Source organism: Heterocephalus glaber, unplaced genomic scaffold, assembly GCF_053883595.1.
Source record: "Heterocephalus glaber isolate CG9 unplaced genomic scaffold, H.glaber_assembly_v1.0 deba00001472, whole genome shotgun sequence".
NCBI lineage: Eukaryota > Metazoa > Chordata > Mammalia > Rodentia > Bathyergidae > Heterocephalus > Heterocephalus glaber.
Window position 1 is genome coordinate 96,307,089 of NW_028258315.1, and position 23,482 is coordinate 96,330,570.

At 40.6% G+C, this 23,482-nt stretch overlaps 1 protein-coding gene and 1 long non-coding RNA gene across 11 annotated transcripts in view; one reads left to right on the forward strand and one right to left on the reverse strand.

Annotated features, from left to right (window-relative positions):
- Ptprg (protein tyrosine phosphatase receptor type G) overlaps positions 1-23,482 on the forward strand; it is a 674,743-nt gene that overhangs the window by 613,091 nt on the left and 38,170 nt on the right. For all 10 annotated transcript variants that reach the window (XM_087181616.1, XM_087181619.1, XM_087181612.1 and 7 more), the window contains 2 exons: positions 9,788-9,879; positions 18,628-18,724. In XM_087181616.1, coding sequence (XP_087037742.1) covers positions 9,788-9,879; positions 18,628-18,724 — 189 coding nt within the window. The remainder of the gene's footprint in view (positions 1-9,787; positions 9,880-18,627; positions 18,725-23,482) is intronic.
- LOC106008751 (uncharacterized) overlaps positions 9,934-23,482 on the reverse strand; it is a 57,204-nt gene continuing 43,655 nt past the window's right edge. Inside the window, exons 3-4 of the long non-coding RNA XR_015439205.1 lie at positions 13,287-13,397; positions 9,934-10,443 (exon numbers count right to left, since the gene is read on the reverse strand). This is a non-coding gene — a long non-coding RNA (uncharacterized LOC106008751). The remainder of the gene's footprint in view (positions 10,444-13,286; positions 13,398-23,482) is intronic.

Genomic DNA, 23,482 nt, shown 5'->3' on the forward strand with positions numbered 1-23,482 from the left:
AACTTGTCATGGAAACGAGGATGACAGAGAAGCTGCCTTTGTTGCTACTGGATGATTCTGTGGCTGCTAAATGGCTGACGTGCAGAGGGGGCTGGCTTTTATGTCCTCATATGTTCATCTCCACTAACCTTTATCCTTGGTGGAGGGAACTGCACTCTTGCCTTGAGACGGGAGGCAGACGGGAATGATCAGGCTTCATTGCCAAGATGCAGGGAATTTTGCTGAATGTACCATAGTTCTACAATAGGGAACATATAGTCGGTTTTCCTCTTGCGTCCCCTAGAATAAGTAAGTGTTAACCTGGCCTCTGGGAAATTGCTAAGAACCACTCTCTCCCCAACCTGATTAATCTGACAGACATAGTTGTATAGCTCGGCAGTTGAAATCCATTCTTAAAGGATAAATGTGAAGTATTTCTTGGGCTGTTTTTCCATTTTTATTTTCTTTTACCACTGGATTAGAAACCAGAAAACCTGCATCTGGCAATGGCTGCACCGTGAATCCTTTGGTCAGTGTGTTAACCTCCCTGAGCCTTAGTTTCCTGAATCGGTGAAATGAACAGAACATCTGCTCTCCTTGCCAACTGAGGCAACTGGAAAGATCCTAGAAAACGATGCATGTAAAAATGACTGGAAACCATAAATGATGCCAGATACATAAGCTGTCATAATGTTCCTCCCCAAGTCATGGTGTTGTTCCTCCTGGCTACCATGGAGAACTGGAGCATCTCTTATGGTTTTCATGTTAAAATCCTCTCTAATAGACTTATGTCTGCAAAGAGGGCACGGACACCTCTCCCTGCTTTTCCTTCATTGGGGCTGCAGGACTTTTGATTCACTAGAATCCTCTGTAAATGCCATGAATTGTGCCTTACCTCCCTATGCTTTTGAGCAGGTTGCTTAGAACAGAAATTACTTTTGAATGTTTTCTGCTTTATTTCCCAGACACCTAATATTTACCAAGTGAAATACAACCTTCCACATTTCTTTAAACATATATTTATCTCCCTTTTAAATGTGACTTTCCCTGATTCGTACTCACTGGTAGTGCATGTAGGTATAGGGAAAGAAGATGTCTTCATATTCTCAGCTGCATCAGCAGTCCACCCTTCTTACTTGTACCCCACTGGCCAGGTGAGGCACATTCTTCCTACGTTGTTAACATCTCTGTACAACTGAGTCACTTTGAGTGTTGCTAGGCAAGGTGACACCCCTGGGCTTACTGTGGATGCTGTGAGGGAGACTGCAGTCCTTGTTCACTCAGGTGCCCAAGGACAACATTGCCTCAGCAGGGGACACCCAGGAAGATGTACTGCTAGGCAAGAGCCCCTCTAAGTGCCCTTGCCTTCACAAGCTTTCACTTGACCTTTTATTCTGCTAAGTAACCCACAGTCCTGCTCAACACCTGTGTGTATGAAATGTTTTAATTTATGAAGCAGTTTTACTCTGTCATTCCGTTTATTCTTAGGGTTTCCTCTGCTCATTAGCAGTTCAACTGTGCCTTCTGTAAGAAAATTCCATGTAAGAAAAACACAGTTTGTATTAAATTTGTGAGTTATTGTCATTCCAAAGCTCTCACCGTAACTTACTTCTAATAGAGACCTCCACTGGGATTATTTAAAATTATATGCCTTATAAATTATCTAATTGTTCTCATTTCTACAAATAACAAGAGATTTATACAGCTCATATAGAGTACTTATTCTGCCAATTCAATCGCACTTTTATTTCATCTTTATTCAAAACTGAATAACAAGATCCCAGGGTATCAGCTTTTCACGGTTTCACTTAAGCTTTTCATTGTCTTCAGGTGATTTTTTTTTAAAAAAGATTTTCAAATAACTATCAGTAAATCATTATACTGGTTAAAAATGTGTGCAACAGGGTGAGATATTAAATTCAGGTACCAAACTGTGGTCAGATAGAGCTCCAGGCTCATTCTTGTAGACTGGGTAACATGCTCAGCTCTTGGAACAGTTGGCCTTTTAGGAAGCAGCAGCAATGTCTAATAATTACTGAGCATTTACCAGTTAACTCTTTTCTATTTATTGTCATCAAGTCCTACAAATCCGGGGGCAGTTGAAAGCCCATGTCTACAGATGGAGAAACTGAGTCTTAGAGACACTGCTTGGTTTGCCCATCATTACACAGATAAATGGTGAAGCTGGCACTGGAGTTGTCAGTGTGGCCTGAAAGCACAGATGCTCAGGAAAGGCCCTGCCCCTTCCTGGCATGCTAGTGACAGTGATGGTATCTCAAAACTTGGAACTTCCCACTTGAATGTTGCTTCATTAAATCAGGGAATTTTTCAAATACAGGTAATGTTGTTGATGTTTTTTACCTGGCACTGGATATGTGTTCTCCATAAATTCTTTCACCCTCCTCAAAGGAATTTCAAAAATGTTCTCTTGAAGTTTCTTGCATATTGAAAAACCTCCTCATCTCTGTTCTCCAGTTATTTTTGGCCTCTTCCTTTCTAAAAATAAAACTCCCAGCCCCACAGCCCTTCCATTCTCTGTGCAAAAACGGGTCTGATTTAAATGATTTAGGGAACAGTTCACAGACATGTTGAATATTGAACATATAGTTAGACACTAAATCAATAACTCTTTTTTTGTTTGAAGTGAACACGGCTAGGTTTTGTCTTCATAATAAAACAAAAGATGAAGCTTAGAACTGGATCACTTGGCCCTTTCTCTTGTCTCCTCCCAGTTCAAAATGCTTGCATCTCTTAAATCAGTAAGTCTTTAAAGATCCTCCTATGGTTAAAATTCATGAATATATCACTCTGGTTTTTAAAACCCAAAGCATGAATGAAATCAGATTAAATTACACTTTTAAACAGTTTTGTAAAGTAGGCAAATGATTAAGGAAGGCTTTCTAACCTTTTGAGTCATCTCTTGAAGACAGCTCTGTATAGGAATTTTTGAAAAATAGTGAATTGGCAATTTCACTAATTCCAACTCACATGTAGGAGGTTTAATACTTCCAGTGTGTTCTAGTTTAACAAGTCAGTCCATTTAGAGTGAAGATGTCTTTTTACTGCTCTTACCTATGCTCAAGATAGAGAAATGCTGGAGACTGATCATGGTGACTGGGGTTGATTAGACACATTAGAATTCTTAATGCACTGAGCATGGTGCTGCTAGCCTGTAATCGCAGCACCTGAGGAAGGTGAAGCGGGAGGGCCTCAGGTTCAAGCCCAGCCTGGACAACTTAGTGACTTAGTGAGACCCTGTCTCAGCATAAAATAAGGGCTGCAGCTGTAGCTCAGCATGAAGGCTCTCGGCACATACCCTCTCCGGTACTGAAAATCAAAGCCATGATGCAAAGAATATTTAGCCAGTGTGAAAGAACTGCTTTGGAGGTTAGTTTCCAATCACTGTGGAAGTGGCAGCACTTTTTTCATTGGGGAAAATTTGAATCTTAGTGTGTGTTCCATGGCTGATAAATGGAAAAAGACTGGGAAGGGTAACTGACTTCTGCAGGATAATGAATGAAAGGGGCATTGACTCAATATTTTTCACTAATGGTTTTTCAAAATGGGACCTTCCATGGTTGCTGGGGATTCCATTGTCACTGTGTGAGGAAGAAGTATAACTGCATGCAATAACCCAGCTGCTAGTGTCCTCATATGCTTTCCATCTTCAAAGATACTGAAATGCGCTCAAATTTCTGTGTTTAGCAACTATTTTATTCTGTTTTTTTCTTTTGTCCCCAGGATCAAACTTAGGACCTTGTGCTTGTGAGGCAGGCTTGGTGCCACTGAGCTAAATTCCAGCCCCTGCAGCTATTTTATTCTTAACACTGACAAGTGCTTTTAAAAATCTGGTCACCTTAGGATGTTCTTTTGAAAGAACAAACCTGAATACTATTTTCAGTACAGTTCTTAATGAAACATTACCTACGTTTGTCATCTAAAAAGTGTTTACTGTATTACAGTATTCTTTTAGACGGTCATTATGCATAAACTTTTAAAAATCAGCACTCAGCTCATGAAATGAACCTGTTTATGGGACATACTGAGTTTTCCACATGTGCAAATTGCCAGACAAAAATGTCCTTACAGATGCTTTTCCCTGGAAATCAGAAAATCTAACTTTCTAATGAGAGCATTACAAAACTGAATATTGCTGCTAACCAGTGACTTAGAAATCAGGCAGTGATTCATGCCTTTCCACGGTTAAAATGCATCTTACTAATCTGAAGGTCACTGGCCACAGCAGGGTGCCAGCCTATAAAGCGGTTTTAAACATGCAGTTGAGAACCCATGGGATTAAACCAACCTTGTTGGCATATTTTATTTATACAGAGATTATCTCCAAAGGAGATTCATTGGTCTTTTGACTATAATGAAGCCCTTTCTTTAGTGACTTCAGTGTGCCATAATGAAGAGATTTCTTTTTATGGCAGGAAACAAAGTGTTCCAGTCTCCACAACACTGCTTGCATCCTAAAATCTGATTCAGACAAAAATCTGTTTGTTGTGTCCTAACTCAGGGACTGCAGTCTTGATAATGTTCTTTTGATTTCATGTTTGTTTTATCTTCCTAAGTTGACATTACCAAGAGATATTACCAAGCCCAGAAACCTGAACTCGGCCTCTGTGAGGCTGACAAGGCAGCCTGGAGGGGACAGACGTGACCTTGAGGTCTGTCCTCTACAGGTGTGGTTAACCTGCCTGATAATAGCCCAGCTGTGGGCCTGGGGAAGGCAAGGGACTGGGGAAGGTCTGAGTTGCACTGATCTGAGCTAAGCACTGTGCTGGGGCTTTGTCTCTTCTCCACACCCAGGGACTCATTTCACTGGAAATTGGGATTGGTGCGAGAGCTCTACTGAGGGTTAAACTTTGCAGGGGTTGCTTGCAGTGCAGGTGACCTAAGGGGCTCCGACATTATATGTATGTAACACATGTAAAAATACGGTGGTCTCCACACACTTCCCAAGGAAGGAGCAAGAAAGGATCTTTGCTTAAACAGCCCAGAAGCCAATCAACTCAGCATATGGCACCTGTATTTATCTGCTATCCTGAAGGTGACCAGCCTGCCGCTGAGAGTCCTCCAGGAAACTGAAGCTTACTGTCAAAGCAGAGCGTATAATTTCAACTGTGTTGTAAAGTTCCTTTCGAGTGTGAGGCCTAGGAAGGAAATGTCACGGGGGAGAGCCCCAGCTGGGCCCTGTCCCTGGATGTCTGTGGGCTCTTGAGTTCTCTCTGAGGCAGTTTCCTCGTCTATAAAATGAGAAGAAACACAGCCTGTAGATCACAGAGTCATGCATAAAAAGCAAGTGCCACCTAACAACTCGTAATTATTAAATATTCACCAAACGCCACGTACTCTTCCCAAGTAGTTTTCTTGTTTACTCTCCGTAGCCTCTATGAGTTGATAGTGTTATTACTCCTATGCCAAGAGGAGGGAAGGGAATCCCGGAGAGGCAGGATACCACCAGGCAGCCTGGCTCTGGCTCTTCTGCCCACACCACTGCCTCTGGCTGCCTGAGGGACAGGCTGGTGGCCTTCTGTGAAACAGGGGCCAAGTGCAGGCCCCCGTGCAGCTCCTCCCTGTGGTGTACATTCGGGACAGCCTCGGCTGCTGAGTTTTCCTTCCTAATATGGAAGCACAGATTGTAAACAACAAAGTTAACCTTTTCTCTGTTTACTTATCCGATTTCCCTCAAGATTAAGCACAAGCAAGTACAGTGTAATAGGTGAGCTGTTTAGAGAAGCCCAAAGTATTAGTGATTGGCCTTTAAAGGTTCTGAAGATGCTAGTACAACAGAGACCGAACACCAGATTTTGGAAACAGCTTTAGTTTGTGTTCCAATGCACTGTTCTCTATTTCCTGCCAAGTTGTATGGGAGGGTAGCTATCTCAGGCTTGGTGCTTTCTTCTCAGCATTTGCTGTCTTCAGTTCACCCTCTTTTCTTTGTGGTACTGGTAGAGTGGCGCTCTACCACTGAGCTACATCTCCAGCCCATTGTATTTTCGGACACCGTCTTGCTGAATTGCCCAGGTGAGGCTTGAATCTGCAATCCCTCTGCCCCAACCTCCCAGAGTGCTGGGGGATTGCATGCACAGCTAGTGTGCCCTCTTCTAAAAAGCAGAGACTAATACAAGGGTTTTGTTGCAGATTGATCCCCTCAAAAGATTTCTCCTTTACAGTTGAATTCTAAGTGCAAAAAGCTAAGACCTTGGAACCAAGTATAAAGAATCATATTTAATATAACAATAAGCACACTCTCCACAGACTGATTCTCAGTTGAATGTCTGAAATATGTTCAGATAGGGTGATTTAGAAATAGCAAGTAAGGGGCAGGTTTTTGCCTAACTTAGACCCGAGATGTCTGAAAAATCCTATAAATGAAAATACTGGCACAATTATAATGTAACAGTTTATCAGATGATACAAGATATTCTGTCCAATGCTTTGTTGTTCCTTGAAATTCCTTTGAGAGTGAAGGCAAACGGTATCCGTGGATAGGGAGGAGCAAGAGCTTTGGGTTCAGTGGACCTGCCTTGAAATCTCACCTCTGCCACTTAATTGCATCAACTCTCCTCAAGGGTGTTTGAGGAGGCCTACGTTCCCTTCACCTGGTTCTTTTTTTTTTGGTTTGGGGGATCAAACTCGGGACCTTGCCCTTGCAAGGCAGGCGGCAGCACCACTGAGCTAAATCCTCGGCCCCCTTCACCTGGTTATTGTGAAGACAAATATATGAGGCGGGGGGAGCATTACCAGGGTATCTGGCCACCAGCGAGGGCTCAACAAATGGCGGCCCTGTTCTCATTATACCAAATGTATCTTTACATAGTGTTTTGTTAGACTGTAAGAGTCTCCCTCTAAACCTGTAGTTGGTGGAAACATATTCCCTTTGACTCCAGCCCATCTTTCTTCCTTGGACCTCTCTCCATCACCACCATGTCCGTCCTATTCATTCTCACTAAGTCATTAAATCCACCCTCTTATGCCACATGTAGCGTTCACCTTGCAGTTACACACTGCTCTGACCCTCACTTTCTTAGTCCATCTTCTGCTCCAACACAAATGTGCCCTGTGAGCAGAAACCAGCCTGAATGACTCTAAACTTCTCTTCTCTTCAGTAAGTGGCTGTGAAAATAGTATCTCTCTCATGTTAATACATATTAAGTACGTTAAAAGCATCGGCCACTAATCATTGCTTATGTTCTCCAGTCTTGAAAACTCAGACATTTAGCTCAGAAAGAATACATTCCAGGTGGACACTTTCTTATTATACGAGGAACTTTGCAGATAAAAACTGAGCAGATCAAGCCCATGATGCTATTCTAAATTGCTTAGCCTTCTGTTGGTTACATTCATTTTATAATCATCTGGCTCATGTTGAGACAACTTAATAGAAAAGCTGGATGAGAAGAGAATGATTAGGACTTCTAATTAGTTATTATACCCATCGTAATACAGAGAAAATGATTTACGACCTCAGCTTTTACCTTGAGACAAATGATGTGTCACCTGGGTAGCTGACAGGGGCGGGGGGAGCACAGCATACATCTGTGTGCATCTGCCTATCTGGTGTTTTCCTGACATTATTGGAGGCGCCTGGAAACCCAGAGGGTGTGGCTAGACTCCCTTGGGAGTAAAGATGCAAACTGCAGAGACTAGTGAGTCACATACTTCATGGTTATCTGTAGTGAGCTCTTCTGGAGTTGTGCTGCATCTAGCCGTGGGGTTAGCAGGCATATGCGACATCAGCTTGGATATTACAACGGAGCTCTTTTTAGGGAAAAAATAATAAATTGTGAGCCTGAACACATTTCTTTCAATGATTTGAAGGAGGCTAAGACCTTTACATTGCCATGAATCATTAAAGTCTTTTGTCTTATGGCAAAGTAGATAAAGCTGACTGTTCAGAGCTAGGGCCGTACAGCACCATCCATTTATTAGGAATCATAAATTCTACACTATCCCTTTAGGATAAATGTTGTGCTCTCTCTGCTATACCACTGTGTCACTCTGCCTGAATAAAGAGAATTGCTGTGGTCTGTATACTCCAGGCAGTGCTGGCGAACTGATGGCACACATCCCACAGCAGGCTGTTATCACTGAAAGCTCTAAAAGGTTCACCACCACTACCCTGGGTGCAAATGGGCTCAGGCTCTGTCCCAAGCTCCATGTGCAAAGATTATCTTTCGGCCAGTCTTTCAGAGGCTCCTCATCAACTTGTACATACTGAACTCTTCCTCAGCTTAACTTTGCCTTTCATTGTCATTTGATCACTATTGCGGAATTTGCTTACTGCTAAACATTTTATGTGAAGTGATCAGATAAATTTGGAAATTGTTCTTGAACTGTGCATTCTGCCAAATATTCTGTGGCAAACATTCTGGCTCTGCTTAGTTTGTTAATGCTGGTTTGTTAATGTTACGTCACGGGAGGTATAGATTTCTTGGGCATACAAATTGATTGCATATTCATGAATATCTTCAATCCTGAAATATTTGTAAATAACTTGGCAATTTTTTTCATAAGGTTGCCTGTTAAGAGTTATCAGGACTTGAATTGTTCACATAGACCAAATTTGTGCATACACAGCACCACCTATATAATAAGTAGTATTTCTATGCTAAGAAACTTAGATTGTGGACATGTAAATCACCTGTCTTAAAGTATGAGAAATGCTATTTTTCACCTAAGAAGGGTTTGAGTTTGACAATGTCAATAGATGCAAAACGCCACCCTAGAGCTTTGCTCTCTAGAAAGAAAGCAGAGAAGGAATGACATCGTCAATGTTAACTGTCAGCAGATGAAGAGAAATCAGATTGTCAGGCCTGGATCTATAAAATTCTTGCCAAAGTAGGACCTCATTTACACATACAGATCTTCATACCCTTTGCTAAGAAAAGCATCTGTGGCAGTTTAGATGTTTGTGCGTTTGCCAAAGATCTTTCACTCTGAATAAAGTAAATGTCATGTCTGTTGTTTATCTCAAATTCAGCAGAGTATTTTAAAAAGGAAATACTTGCAGGGACGGTTAAGGGAGGAGGAGTCCAGGTTGGGGCACTCCAGTGAGGTGGTTGTAGCTGTTCCGCAGCAGTGCTTCCGGATCAGACTGGCTCCATCAATAAGCCTCCCACACACTTCAGGATCCTGAGCTGGAAATGGCCTTTTGAAGTGACACCACTACCATAAATTGGAACGTGGACTCTTCCTACATCTACACCTAGTCTGTCAACACCAAAAAATCCAAGTTAATTCAGTCTAACTGATTATTTGGCATCATACAGACACAGCTGTCTTGAAGGCAAATTTTGAACACTTACAGATACATGGCATTGTACCCGGAGCCAGCTGGTACAGGGGCATCTGTGTACAAATGATTGTGAAGACTTCACAGAGGACGTAAAACTTAAGTGCTCCAAGTTTAAGTTGAACCCCACTGAAGAGCAACTTTTTAAAAAGTGATGGCAACATTTCATAGAAAATACGTACCACTGGAAATTCAGACTTTTAGTTAAGTGTATGATGTAGTAATTTAACTGTGTAAATTGCTGTGAATATAAAAAGTAAACTCTCTACATACCTATTTTTTTTAACCCCTAACTTTTATTTTGACTTTTAGGCATTCAAGGTCCTAATGAGGTCCTAATGTAAAATAAATCCTAACCACTTTCTTAAGACACGTATTTCAGGTTACACAATTATATCATGCTTTGCAAAAATCAAATATTTGTCTTGAGTATGTATCATTTGCTTTATTGGTGTCATTTGCATTGAGGAAGTATTTCTGACTCTGAATATCATTTTATTCCCTCAGATGACATGGAAGCCATTCCTGTGAAACAATTTGTTAAACACATCAGTGAGCTATATTCTAATAATCAGCATGGGTTCTCCGAGGATTTTGAGGTATGTTCCAACGCTAGAAATTAAGTTCTAGAAACTGAACTCTTACTTCATAGGAATATTTGTAAACTCATTTATTCTAAGCATGAAAAAATAATCATGGAAATTAAGAGACTGATTTTCTTTTTTCTTTCTTTTTGGCACCGGGCATTGAACTCGGAACCTAGTGCTTATGAGGCAGGCAGAGGAACCACTGAGCTAAATCGAGGCCCCAAAAGATTGCTTTTCTTTTCACTTGTGACTTTTATAACTGTTGTCTTTGGAGTAAAATCATGTGAAAGATAGTTGGTTATAATTGTCCCAATAGTGTTATTTCTATGAAAGAATAGAATTAGTGGTAAAGGCCAATGAATGGAGATGATTCTTCAGGTTCTTTCTTCTTTGTCTTCTGGATGGGATCAGCAGTCAGAAGTCAGAGCTCTCTCGCCCCTTGTGATTTCTGAGCTGCACATAATGGAGCGTGGGACACTTGGTCTGGCATCTGAGGAACTGGGTGTTGGCACTGCCAGTAGGACCTTCATGGGCTCAGGTTCAATCATTTCATCTCTGATCCTTCTCAGTTTCCACCTTTTAAAAAATGGCATTTAGGTTAGCCACTCCCTAAAGTTGTTGTAAAAGTGAGTGATAAACTTATATGAAAGTGTTGGGTGAATTTTTAAGAAAGAAAACAAATCATTCATACCTTTTCATAATTATTAATCCTTGGAGGATTAATAACAACATGGGTTAACGCTGCCTTCTGATTTTAAAAGCTGGTGTGTAGGAAACAAGGTGGAGTGTAACATGCACCACCCTGCCAACTCTGGGTCCCGTGCCAGTTCAGCAGTGACAGGGTGGCAAAGAGGAGCTATTAAACAGACTGCCCTTTTCTTCACTGAGGCGCTCAACTAAGGCACAGCTCTGGCACCAAGAGTTGTGCCAAGGAGGCCAAGTTTTCATGGCAGCTCAGCTGTCTTCTAGCTTTGTGGGTAAATCGGTTATTTTCTCTGTCTCATTGCTACTTTAAAATAGAAACCATGAAGCTAACCTGCCTACCTCTTCTCACACAATTGGTTGTGGGATTCAAATGAGGCTATGGAGAAGCCCTTGGGGATCAGGGAGGAGCCATACAGCTGGGAGGTGAAGTTATCCTGCACGAACAATGAAAAATAAGAATAGGATCGAAATCCCGTCTCCATGCAAATTTGGAATCCCCAAAGGCTATCAGGAGGGCAATTATATTGACAACTCATTTTAAATTCTTTCTCTTAGTTCTAGTTGCTTTTGAAGACAACAGAAGTACTGGTGGTAGAGAGAAAGGAAAGGATCCTGGTTTATTCTGCAAAGTCCTGTGTTTTATGGAAGAAAATCATGTTAAGTATTTAACGCTCCTGTTAGATGCTGACCCAAAAGAGGTGCCTATTCACCTACAGAGAGCATGGTTTAAGACAAGCATTTTGTATTCATGAGGACAGCAAATGTGTGTGGTGTTGAAGCGATTTAGTTCATTGACTGTTGGCTGGATGACTGAGCAAGAATACTGAGGCATTTAACAATGTTGCTGGTATTCAGGACAAACATTTATCCTCTAGAGAGAAGAATTTGATCAGGATGATCAAATGCAACTCTGGTTTCTCAATTATTTATGATTTGAGACTCCAGTGCTACTCATCACAGCTGGTTCTGTCGCCATTTAATTATTCATAGTAATCAACTACACCTCTGTAAACTTGATCAGTCTTAAAATAGGCTTTGCTGCATCAAAATCCTGTGAGTGAACAAATCCTGGGCATCTATAGCCTATTTGTATCCTTTAAAGGAATATTCTGGCTAAAAGCTTTAGTCACCTCTTCCCAGCTTTACAGCTTAATATTATTAGCTGATAGTTATGGAGCAGGGTGGGGCCGGCAAGGAGGAAGGAGACACTGTTGTGTCGCCATCTCCGTCTTTCCTGACTTGGCAAATTTAATAGTGAAGCTCTTCACAACAGGAAGAATAGCCTTTCTTTTGAAAAGAACAGTAAAGCAGCAATATAAAAGAGAATAAGACAGTGCAAAAGCTCACCAGTATACTGTCACCTTCTAATTTGGCAAAAACTTGAAGTATTCTAAACACAAACATTCTTTATTGGGAGCTCTGCTAAAATGGAAAAGTGGTAACAGGCCACTAAAGCAACTATTAAGGGTGTTTTATAAACAGAGATAGTAATAGGCTAGATCAGAAAGACCAGAAAAAATCCTGTGTAATGATCAAAGGAATGAAATTAAACCCTACATTGAGGTAAAATAGTAATGTCAGCCTCATATCCATTTATGTGTGAAGATGACAGCCTGCCTTTACTTGGCACTGTGTGTGTAATGTGGCACTCCTTCCTCAGAACTGCCCCCTTGGATGGGTGCTATCTTGCTGTTGCCATATTAGGTGAGGAAACTATGCAGGAGAAAACTGAGATGTTCAGGAGTCAAGCTTTGAAATGGCAGCAGCAGGGTTTAAAATCAGTGCTGTCTGACTGAAACCCACATGGTCAATATTGATGCCATCCAGACTCTCAGTAAATATCAGAGGCCTCTGTAGTAGGTTCTGATCTCCTGCTCAGTGCTATGGTGCAAGCTTTAGAAAAAAGACTGAAAGCACTAAAAGAGAAAGAGAAACTGGGGAGCCAGGACGACCAGTGCTGCTTAATTCCCAAAGGCACTGGTCTTCCCAAGGTACTCATTTTTATTAGGGGTAAAGGCCAGCTACATAGAAGGGCATGCAGTCATGCAGTTTCTATGGAAAGTAACGCAAGCAAGGCTCATGAAGGACAAAACAAAGCATTCTCGAATTAGGAACAGAAGAGACAAAATATTATCCTTCTAGTTAAGAAGGTTTTAGTTGTGGGAATGGAGTTTGGGTATGAGTTACTCTGATCTTGAGAAATAGGCTTCAGCCATGGTCACTTCAAGAAGCAAGCCAATTGTTCTGTAACTGCTTACAGCCTGCTTTGGGCATAATCAATATTGCAGTCCCCTGCAGCTAAAGTAGTTCTTTGTAATGAGCCAGAGTCAGAATCAAGTAATCAAGATGGCCAGTGACTACAACTGTGCTGTGCCATGGCCAAAAAAAAAGAAAGAGAAAAGAAAACTAGTGGAACCAAAATTAGGATCCCTCTACTAAAAGTACTGTGTACCCTGTATGATCTTTATGATCTATCTAGAGTAGTGGTGGCAAATATATGGTATGTGTGCCTCAGCAGGCTATTTGCATTATTGAAAACTCTAAAAATTTGCCATCACTCATCTATAGCCTTCTCAGCTAGCTCAGATTCTGGCATACAGAAATCTTCCCCAACATCTGAATAGCAGCCCCGAGTAGTCAAGTAGTCATCTAGAGAGGTAGAGAGAAATACCACTTAATAATGGATTGTTAGCCATTAAGAGGCTTTAACTCACCTGTCAATTACTGAGCAGTCCGTTTTCTAGGCAGAGCTTCCAGGATAAATTAGAGTCCTTGTCCTGAAGATTTCCATCTGGCTGGGTGGGGCGAGTATAGAGGGTACACAACTAGAGTAGAAAACAGGCAAAACAAAGTAAGTGGTATAAAGCAGGTATAGCTATAAAGAAGTTCTTTGGAGAAATACACCTGGGAATTCAAATTGGGTATTTCAGTCAGTGTATTCTTTTTTTTTTTTTTGGTACTGGGGATCAAACTCTGGTCCTTACACTTGCACAGCGGGCGGTGAAACCACTGAGCTAAATCCCCAGCCCTGTCAGTGTATTCTTTGTTCCATCTGGTTTAAGAATCCTGAGAGTAAAAACTGTGGAGAGTAGCTGTCATGTTTTCAGGACTCTGCTGCTTGGAGAATGAGGGAAACAACTCACTAGGAATACTGAGTCTTTCTCTAGAGATGGTCCTACAAGCCAGAATGATATCCTTGTCAGGTACATGATGGAGAGTGTGAAAATCTGGTCACATCACAGCTTGAAACAACTTTACAGCCACTGGAAATAACATCAGTCCTTGTCTCTGGATAGTGTTGGTGGCTGCATTCACTTGGCTACCTGAGCTGATTTCATCATCACTGACCTTCCTAGGAAACTGCTTCCAGAGTGTTTTTAACAGGTTAGCAGCCTCTCTCTGTCCCACAGTCATAAGCAAATGGCTTCCCAAGGAGCATTGTTAAGCAGGCTCTCTCAATGGGGAGACCTCCAAAGCTCCATACACCAACAAAACTGAGAAGCAGGTGTTAGAAGAATCAGAAGTCTGACTATGGGGTGCAGAGATAAGGCCAGAGATCCATATCCCCTTGACAACATCCTCTGGGAAATAGCCCCTATTACAGTTAACCAGCTGAGCTGGGTCTGTGCTGGTTTTTCATCTTAAATCAAGAAAAAAAGCTCTGTCCACCTGACCCCATGCTCTGAAGGAACAGTGGCTACAATCACTATGTTTAATTAATATAGACTTTATGGGCTGCTGATGGCAAGTCCCAGGGAAGTCTCTGGGGGAAGATGTATTGCTACCCAGACTCCTGCCTGCAATAAGGCAGAGTTTGACCCACAGCATTTCCTGATCTGTGACACCATCTCAGTTGAGTCTTGAATATCTTAAAAACATTTTAAATCGTATTATGGAGAAAATTATACTTATTGAAGTTGAGGCTTTTACGAAGGGTTGGAGGAAGCAAGTGAGCTAAATTTTACACACTACATGAAAAGTAATCTTACACTACAGACTGGCTGCTGGACAGTGGGTGCTATGTTGGACTCTCCAACGATGGACTGCTTGTCTGAAGGGCAAAGGCAATTCTTGCAGGTAAAGATAGATGAAGTTGACAAGGGAAGAGAACAAGAGGCATTCATAACACAGTGAAAGACAATAAAGTATAGAGCATAAAATCCTGCAGTCCTTCCAAAGGCACAGAGTGAAAACTGAGACTGGAAAGGATGTACATAGAGGATAGAATAAGGACTTGAAAGGCTTGGTGAAGGAATCTGAAATCTTTCTGGAGGCTTTGGAGTAAGAGAGTAACAAAAGTCAGCACCACATTGCAAGTCAGTTTGGAGCATTTTTTGACCTGAGGAGATTATATGAGGTAGAGGATCAGCTGTGTCAGATACTCCACAAGCACTGGCGAGTCGTGACCTAGCCGTATCAGTCTTGGGTAAGGTGGACCCCTTCATGCAAGTGTAGGCTGCCTGAACGGTGGAAATACTTGATCTAATGCTGGGTCACCAGGTCCAGAATATTTCTTCCACTCTTGCTTTGCTGACTAACCTGAAAGATTTCTAGCTATGCTTTTGTTCAGTTGTTTTGTTTTTGAATGAGGTCACAGATTGGTAGGACAGAAGGTCTTCAAGGACAGTAGGTCTTCGTGTGCTCTTTAGAGACCCTCTCACATCAGTGACTCCTGATAGGAGGTGACTCACTTACTTCATCTCTCAAGAATTTTGGCTGTATTAAATATTAGTTTTTGATCTTTGTTGTAAAACTTCTGTTTCCACTGGCTGCTCCTATGGCTGTATGACTGTTAATATCTAGAATATTCATTTTGAGGATTCAAGGCTTGTTATATAAACAATAAAGATGAAGTATAAGCTTTTTTTTTTGTACCAGGGATCGAACTGGGGTCCTTGGGTTGTGCAGTAGGTGGTGAAACCACTGAGCTAAATCCCCAGCCCTAGATTAAGTATAAGCTTAATCTTGAAATTTTTATAAGAATGCTGAACAGGTAACTTTACTATGTACACTCTGTTAGGACCAGTGTCACTTTAAAGGGTTTTAACATGTATTAAAATCACATTAAGTTTGAAATGCGAGTTCTGATGGAGAAAGGCTACTCCAGGCTCAGATGATATTATCAGCATCTAAATGAGCCAAGAAGTACTGCAGGAAATTACAGGTGACATTATTATCCACAAGACCAAATCAGAAGGCCTTAGGCAAACCCTATGAGTTCTAATAAAATCAGATTTAGCATTATTTGTGACTATCCTTTGTTTTCTGTCATTCATGTAATAAAAAAGTGAAATAAAGGCAAAGGACCAGACCAAGGGTTTTAGATAACAAGAGTCTGATTGGCCACACTGAATGACTGCTTTAAACAGCAAAGACAGCTGCTCCCATCCAGTCCTGGTCAATTGCATTATATTATAATAGAGGGCCAACTTCTGTCCCTAGCTAGGGTGGTCAGACCCACACAACAGGGGAAAACAATCAGTAACCAAAATGAATCTCAGACTAGAACACCGGAAGCTAAAATCACTCAGGACATCTCAACAACTCCGCCCTGAAGAGGTATGTGCCAAAAGTATGACTCTCAAAAGCCAGAAACCAAATTTTTAGGACTTGTATACAGATTGAATTAGTATCTTTCAGAATACAAATCCATTTTCAGATGGTTTTGACTCAATTCAAAGAGAACACACCTCAGGCTTTTAAGGCAGTTTCAAAAGGTCCAGTATTCTGAGTGTGCTCAGCATGGCTTGTGTTCTTGTACATGTCAACATACCAGACTCATTACTTTGTGTCCACACTTTTTCTCATTTTAGAGAGCCAAAGGCAGCCTTAAGGCCCTTTAAAGTACCATTTGAGAAACCACAGGTTTTAAGCTATTTCAAAATAAAAAATAGCAGAGTTCATCACATTTATAAGAAACAGGTAAGAACTGTCATGAAATACATTTTTTCCCAAAGAGGTGGGTTAAATTAATGCTAGTGGGGCTTTAAATGGACAGCTGGGAAGGCCTGTAGTTATGAAAAATTCAATATATATATTCTTTCAATAATTGTAAAGTCTTAAGAATATGGTTCCTTAGAACAGATGATGCCCTTTTTTTAATACCTTAGTGGAATTCTTTGATTACACCAGTTTCCTCTTACAGGGAAGAGGCGTCTCCTCACTGGAAAGTATTTTGTGAATATAAAAGAACAGTTTCTTGTTTTCATTATGTTTAATGTAAATGCTGTGGAAAACATTTTTAATTGCTATGCAACTCCTTTGTGAAAAAAGCCTGCATGCTCCTAAACTCTGTTACATCTGCTATGTGAAAAACATTTCTCCTGTAATTTTGTGTTACTTTTCTCCTGCTCTTTGCAGCAGCTATGCACTGCCATTGACTTTCCTTATTAGTTAGCTCCAGTACTTTCTTGGATTTGAATCCCACACTATAGAAAAATTTGGCTTTTCAGTAACCTTGTACAGTAAGTTCCCAACCTAGGAAAACATGAGTTTTGAACTTTCACAGATAGGAACAGACCTTGCATTAGGAATATTCACAAATGCAGACAAATCAAGGAAGTAGCTCAGGTGTCTGCCAAACACTCACAGTTGGATTGCTGTGTGCTTACCTGTCAGTGCAATAGTGCACAGTAGTAGAGTGCTCAGAGCCCAGGATGTCCAGAAGCAAGAGGAGATGCAGTTGGTGACATGGAGGTTTAGTTTGGGTTTGTTTGGGGATTTTTGATATGTTTTACATTGTATATTTGTGTCAAAGGTATGTAAGACTCACTTTGTGGGACTCATGAATGAATCAGGGACTTAACTGTATACTATTTGGCTAATGGATAATGTTTACATCCAGGGCTGAGGTAGCAGAAAGTGTCATTTTATGCTACTGCTATTTTTCTAAAGGAAGTTCACTTAGAGTTTACAAGTCCTTTGTCAGGGGCACCCAAATCTGAGCAGGCCATGAAAGCCATATGTTAGTGTCATTTTAGGACTAAGTCTTTAAAGTCAATCTGTAGTCTCTTGGTTATAAAAAGAGGCTGTTAGGCCTATACGCATATGGCAAATCATGGTGGATGCTATACTTTTTGGAAATTCCTGTTCATCCTGTAAGTCAGCTGAACTGGTGCCTCTTGTTTTAAGCTTTCTCTGTTCATCTTTACTCCTATCATTTTTTTAAGGCTTATCTGTTGATCCCACTTGACTGACAGTATCCTTTTTTCTTGTAAATTGTTACATACTCAAAAAGATATCCTTTTGTATCCCAATGACTAGGTCAAAATCTGGGATAAAGTTGATTGATGAATTAGTAAAGAATAAAAAGCATTATACATTATTCATTTTTTCCATTTTTGTTATGGTTCTGTTAATCATATCTGAGGTTGGGTTTGGGGCAGTAATGGGCAACTTCAATTCCTAGGAAGTGTGTACTTTATGTCTTGGATGGATATTTCATGTATATCTGAAAAGGACAAATTCTGAGACCGCCTCAGTCTATTTCACTCACCATATGCGCACCATAGAGCATACAAACGTGGACCTAGGTGTTGCAGTTCAACATAGCCTCTTGATTCAGTCAAGAGACATGGTAAACACAAGGTGTACTCACACTTATAAAAAAATCACCTCTAGGGCTTTAGCTCAGTGGTTCCCCAGGCTGCCCCACAAGCACAACGACCCGAGTTTGATCCCTGTACCAAAATAACCCTCTGAAATCATGAATGAAAAATAGCACAGTACATGCACAAACCAGTAAGACACCTGTGATTATCATCAAGTTATTATGTGCTGTGCAGAGCTGTATGTGCTATACTTTACACAACTGACAATACACTACATTTATTTCTACAGCATCACCACAAATGTGAGTAGTGTGTTGCACTCAGATGTTTGGGCACTGATGAAGCCAGGCAGTAGGAAGCTACAGTATAGTGTTATTGGCCCACTGTCTTATACGTGGTCTGTGTTGACTGGAACATTGGAACATGATTATAGTTCCTTTTGACTTGACTATAGTTCCTTTTTTTCTAAAGTATGTCTGAAGTCTTGCTGTTTGTTTGTCTCTAGGAAGTTCAGCGCTGTACAGCTGATATGAACATCACCGCAGAACATTCCAATCATCCAGATAACAAGCACAAAAACAGATACATCAACATTTTAGCATGTGAGTAATAATCCTGAAACTATCTTCAATTCTGAAGAAATTAAATCCTCTTGCTTGGATATAAGCTGAAAGCCAAGAAGTTGAAATCAGAATGCCAAAGAATGGTTCCTGCAAGCTAACCTCTCATTGGTCTGTCTCTAACAGTGTAGAAGAGGGCACATTTTCTGTCTTCTTGATCTTTCATTAAGCTGTCTGATGGGAGAAAGCTTAATAAGGTGACTGCGAGAAATGGTCTGAGCTGCACTGTTTCCACATGAGATGATACCATATGAAGTTTTGGAGCCAAAGTTGAAATGTCACTAGGCTATCTTAACAATTTTTTTAGCCAGTGAGAGCTAAATCTTTTCAATAGAAATAGAAATTTGAAGAACTGAATCAGGTAAGCTTAATATTTCAAAGCAGGGTTTTTTCTCAGCCAGTAATGGGCATTGTAGCTTCATTCTGAGCTGCATTTGAAAATTTTTGAGACAGAGTTTTGCTAAATTGCCTGGGTTGGGCTTGAACTTGGCATCCTTTGGCCTCAGCCTCCCAGCATGCTGAGATTACAGCTGTGCATCCCCAAACCAAGCCAAGCTGGTAATGTCCTTTTCTCTCTCTCTTTTTGTTAAACATTTGAAGAAGTATCAAACTGTTTTCCGTTTTACATTCCTGCCAGCAATATATGAGGGTAGGATATCTCCACATCCTCATCAATATTTGCTTTCCAGTTTGGTTTTTTTGGTTCTTGTTTGATAATAGCCCCCCTGATGTTTGTGGAGTGGTATCCTATTGTGGCCAATTTGCATCTCCCTATTGATTAGCTTTTCTTGAGTTTACTGGCTATTTATCTTTGAAGAAATGCCTCTTTTCCTCTTATCTTCTTTGACTGAATTGTCATTTTACTGTTGAGATAGATGATATCTTTATATATTCTGGGGACAGATCCTATATAATTGGCAAAAAATTTTTCTCTCATTCTTTGCATTGTCTTTTTTACTTCCTTAATGGCATCCCTTGAAGCACAGAATTTTTAAATTTTGGTGAAATCCAGCTTACATATTTTTTGATATTTATGCCTGTGTTTTTGGTGTCATATCTAAACATTGCCTGATCCAAGATTTACTCACTTCTAAGAATTTGGTGATTTTTAGCTCTCACTTTTAGCTCTCAAATCTGTTTTGATTCAGTTTTGGTATTTAGTCTGAGGTAGTAGTCCATCTCTATTCTGTTTTTTTTTTTTCGGTGCTGGAAATTGCATCCAAGACCTTGAGCATGCTTGGCAAGTCCTGTCCACACCCCCAACCCACCTCCCCTTCATTCACTTGCATGTAGTTTTCTACATGCCCAGGTACCATTGGTGGAAGAATTTCTTTCCCCCTTCAGTTGTGTTAGCCTTCCTACTAAAGATCAGCTGACATGATGCAATGGGTTTTTTCTGGGTTCTCAGTTGTGTTCTGTGGATCTGTATGGCTTTCCTCCCTTTACCCATACTCCACTGTCTTGATTACTGACAGCTTTGTGACAAGTTTTCAAATTGGGAACTGTGAGGCCTTTCGGGACTTGAGCTTTCTTTTTCAAAACTTTTTATGCTCTTCCGGGTCCCTTGGATTTCCACATGAATTTTAGAATAAACTCGTTGACTTTGGTAGTGACTACTGTACACAGATTTGAGGATGACCTCCATCTTGACAATACTGTCTCCCAAACCATGAAGGTAGATATCTTCCCACATGTGTAGGTTTAATTTATTCCTAAGTATTTTATTCTTCATAATGCTATTGTAAATGAATTGTTCACTTAATTTTATTTTCAGATCGCTCACACATTTGAGACAGGCTCAGCCGGCTATACCTATAACCACAGCTGCTTGGGAGTCTGAGACAACAGGATCACAAGTTCAAGGCTATCTAGGGCAACTTAGGGAAACCCTGTCTCAGAGTAAAATTTAAAAGGACTGGGACGTAACTCAGTGGTAGAGCATTTACCTACCATCCATGAGGGCCTGTGTACAATCCCTAGTACTGCCAAAATGAAAGAACACAACTTAGTTTTGTATATTGATCTTGTGTCCTACAACCTTTCTGAGCCCATTAATTTTTGTGAATTCTTCTGGGTTTTTATATATAAGATAGAGATAATTTTATTTCTTCTTGGTAAAACTTTAAAAGAATTATGTTCTTTTTTTCCCCATTCTGTTTGTTGCTACATTTTAGGTATACAATACAGGTACATTCATCATTGGGATCTTGTACCTTTACATGAGTATCTTGGTTCTTATTTTTTCCCCATTCCCCTGCCCTCCCTTCACCCCTCCACCCTTCTCAATTTACAAAGACTTTGTTTCCATTCTTTTCCTTTTCTCATATTTTTTCTTTTCCCTTCTTTCCTTTCCCCTACCCCTCCCACTTGCTCTATTCCTTTAGACCATTTCTTCCTATTTCACATTATCTGTTATACCTTTTAGTCCTTATTTACACTTTTAGTTTTTCACACCAGAAAAACTATTCAGTATTTACACATGTGTGTCCTATTTATTCCACTTAAGAAGATGGCCTCATTCTGCATCCACCTAGCTATAAATGTCTCTAGTTTCTTGTTCTTTATGGCTGAGTAGTACTCCATTTTATAAAAAGACCACATTTTCTTTATCCAGTCTCCAGGTGATGGGCACTTGGGCTGTTTCCAAGTTTTAGCTATTACAAACTGTGCTGCTATAAACATGGGTGCACATATATCACTGTGGTATGATTCCTTTAATACTTCGGGGAGGATACCCAGCAGGGGAATAGCTGGGTCAAATGGGATTTCTAATCCTAGTTGTTTGAGGTATCTCCATATTGACTTCCACAGTGCTTGCACCCATCTGCACCCCCATCAACAATAGAGAGGGGCTGGGGATTTAGCTCAGTGGTTCTGGTGCCTGCCTTGAAAGTGCAAGGTCCCGAGTTCGATGCCCAGTACTAAGAAAAAAAAAAAAAAGATCCAGAGCAAAATGCCTCATTTAAAAAAAAACAAAAAAACAATAGAGAGGGGTTCCTTTTCCCCCACAACCCCACCAGCATTCGTTATTGGTTGATTTCTTGGTAGCAGCCATTCTTACTGGGGTGAGGCAGAATTTCAGCGTTGTTTTCATCTGCATCTCTTGAATGTCCAGTGATGTTGAACATTTTTGCACTATTTCTGCTTCTTTCTCTAAAAAATGTCTGTTCATTTCAGATGCCCATTTTTGAATTGGATCTTTATATTTAGGGGGTTCTGATTTTTTTTTAACTTCTTTATATATTCTAGATGACCTCTGTTTGAGGAACAGCTGGTAAAAAATTTTTTCCCCTGTTGTGCCCAGATTACGAAGTCCCAAAGACCACCAGGAGGCTGTTTCCGATGTAAGCACATGAGGGTCGTTTATTCAAGCTTAAGCAGGGACTCTCAATTGTCACCGACACAGCAGATCAAGATTGAGAGCCCCGAGTTCCAAATTAGTGGGGTTTTTATAGAGGTTACAGCAGGGTTTGGAGATTTTCCACTTAGCAATTACAATGATTGGTCAGCGTTTAACATGCATGAAGTGTACATTTTTGATTGGGCGAACTCATCAGGGGTAAGGGGTGATTACGTGTAGGTTTTTACAAGGAAAATGGGGACAAAGGTTAGTGGCCCACTGTCAGGTACTGATGGTCAGCAGACATCCTGACTAATGGTCACGACCACTTTGTGTGGATAGTCAGCACATTAACAGATTGTCCTATAGATAGTGGGCCCGGGACATTTGTTTCTAGGGCAAACAGATGGCTGAGTAATAAACTTAGGAATCTTGAGTTACAGATTGTGTCTTTTGTCCTAGATCAAGCACATTTTAATCATTAATGTGAGAGGACAAAGGAGACTACTCCATTTTGGGCAAAATGGAGTCATTCTGGTCTCACATAAGCAAAATGGAGTTACTTTGGTCTCACACCCCACAGTGTAGGTAGTTCTGTTGGTGGTTTCTCTTGCAGTGCATAAGCTTTGTTATAAGATGAGGTCTGAGTTGTTGATTCTTTGTGCAAGTTCCCGTGCTACGGAGGATTTGTTCATGAAGTCTTTCCCTATGCCAATGTCTTCGAGAGTTCTACCTAACCTATCTTCCAGCAAGTTTAGTTTTTCTGTTTTAATATTTAGATCTTTAATCCATTTTGATTTTAGTTTAGTGCATGGTGAGAAATATAGATCTAGTTTTAATCTTTGGCAGGTTGAAATCCAGGTTTTCCAACACCATTTATTAAATAGACCATCTTTCCTCCAATGAGGGTGTTTGGCTCCTTTCTCAAAGATGAGGTAGTTGAGTGTGTCTGGAGTTGTCTCTGTATCTTCATATCTGTTCTACTGGTCCTCAGGTCTGTTTCTTTGCCAATACCATCAGGTTTTTTTCACAGTAGCTTTGTAGTATAGTTTCAAGTTGGGGTTGTGATACCCCCTGCCATGTCTCTGTTGCCTAGAGTTGATTTTGCGATTCTGGGTCTCTCCTGGTTCCAAATGAATTTTTAGATTGTTTCCTCTAGTTCTGTGAAAGATACTGTTGGAATTTCAGTTTTTTGGAGGCTATTGTGAAAGGGATTGTTTCCCTAATTTCTCTCTCAGTGAGTCTCTTATTTGTGTACAAGAAGGTTGTTGATTTTTGAGTGTTGACCTTGTATCCAGCTGCTCTACTGATTCTGTCATTTAAGTCTAGAAGTCTTTCGGTGGAGTTTGTAAGTTTTTTTTGAATAGGACTTTTTTCCCCCCTTCCCTAAGAAAATGAAG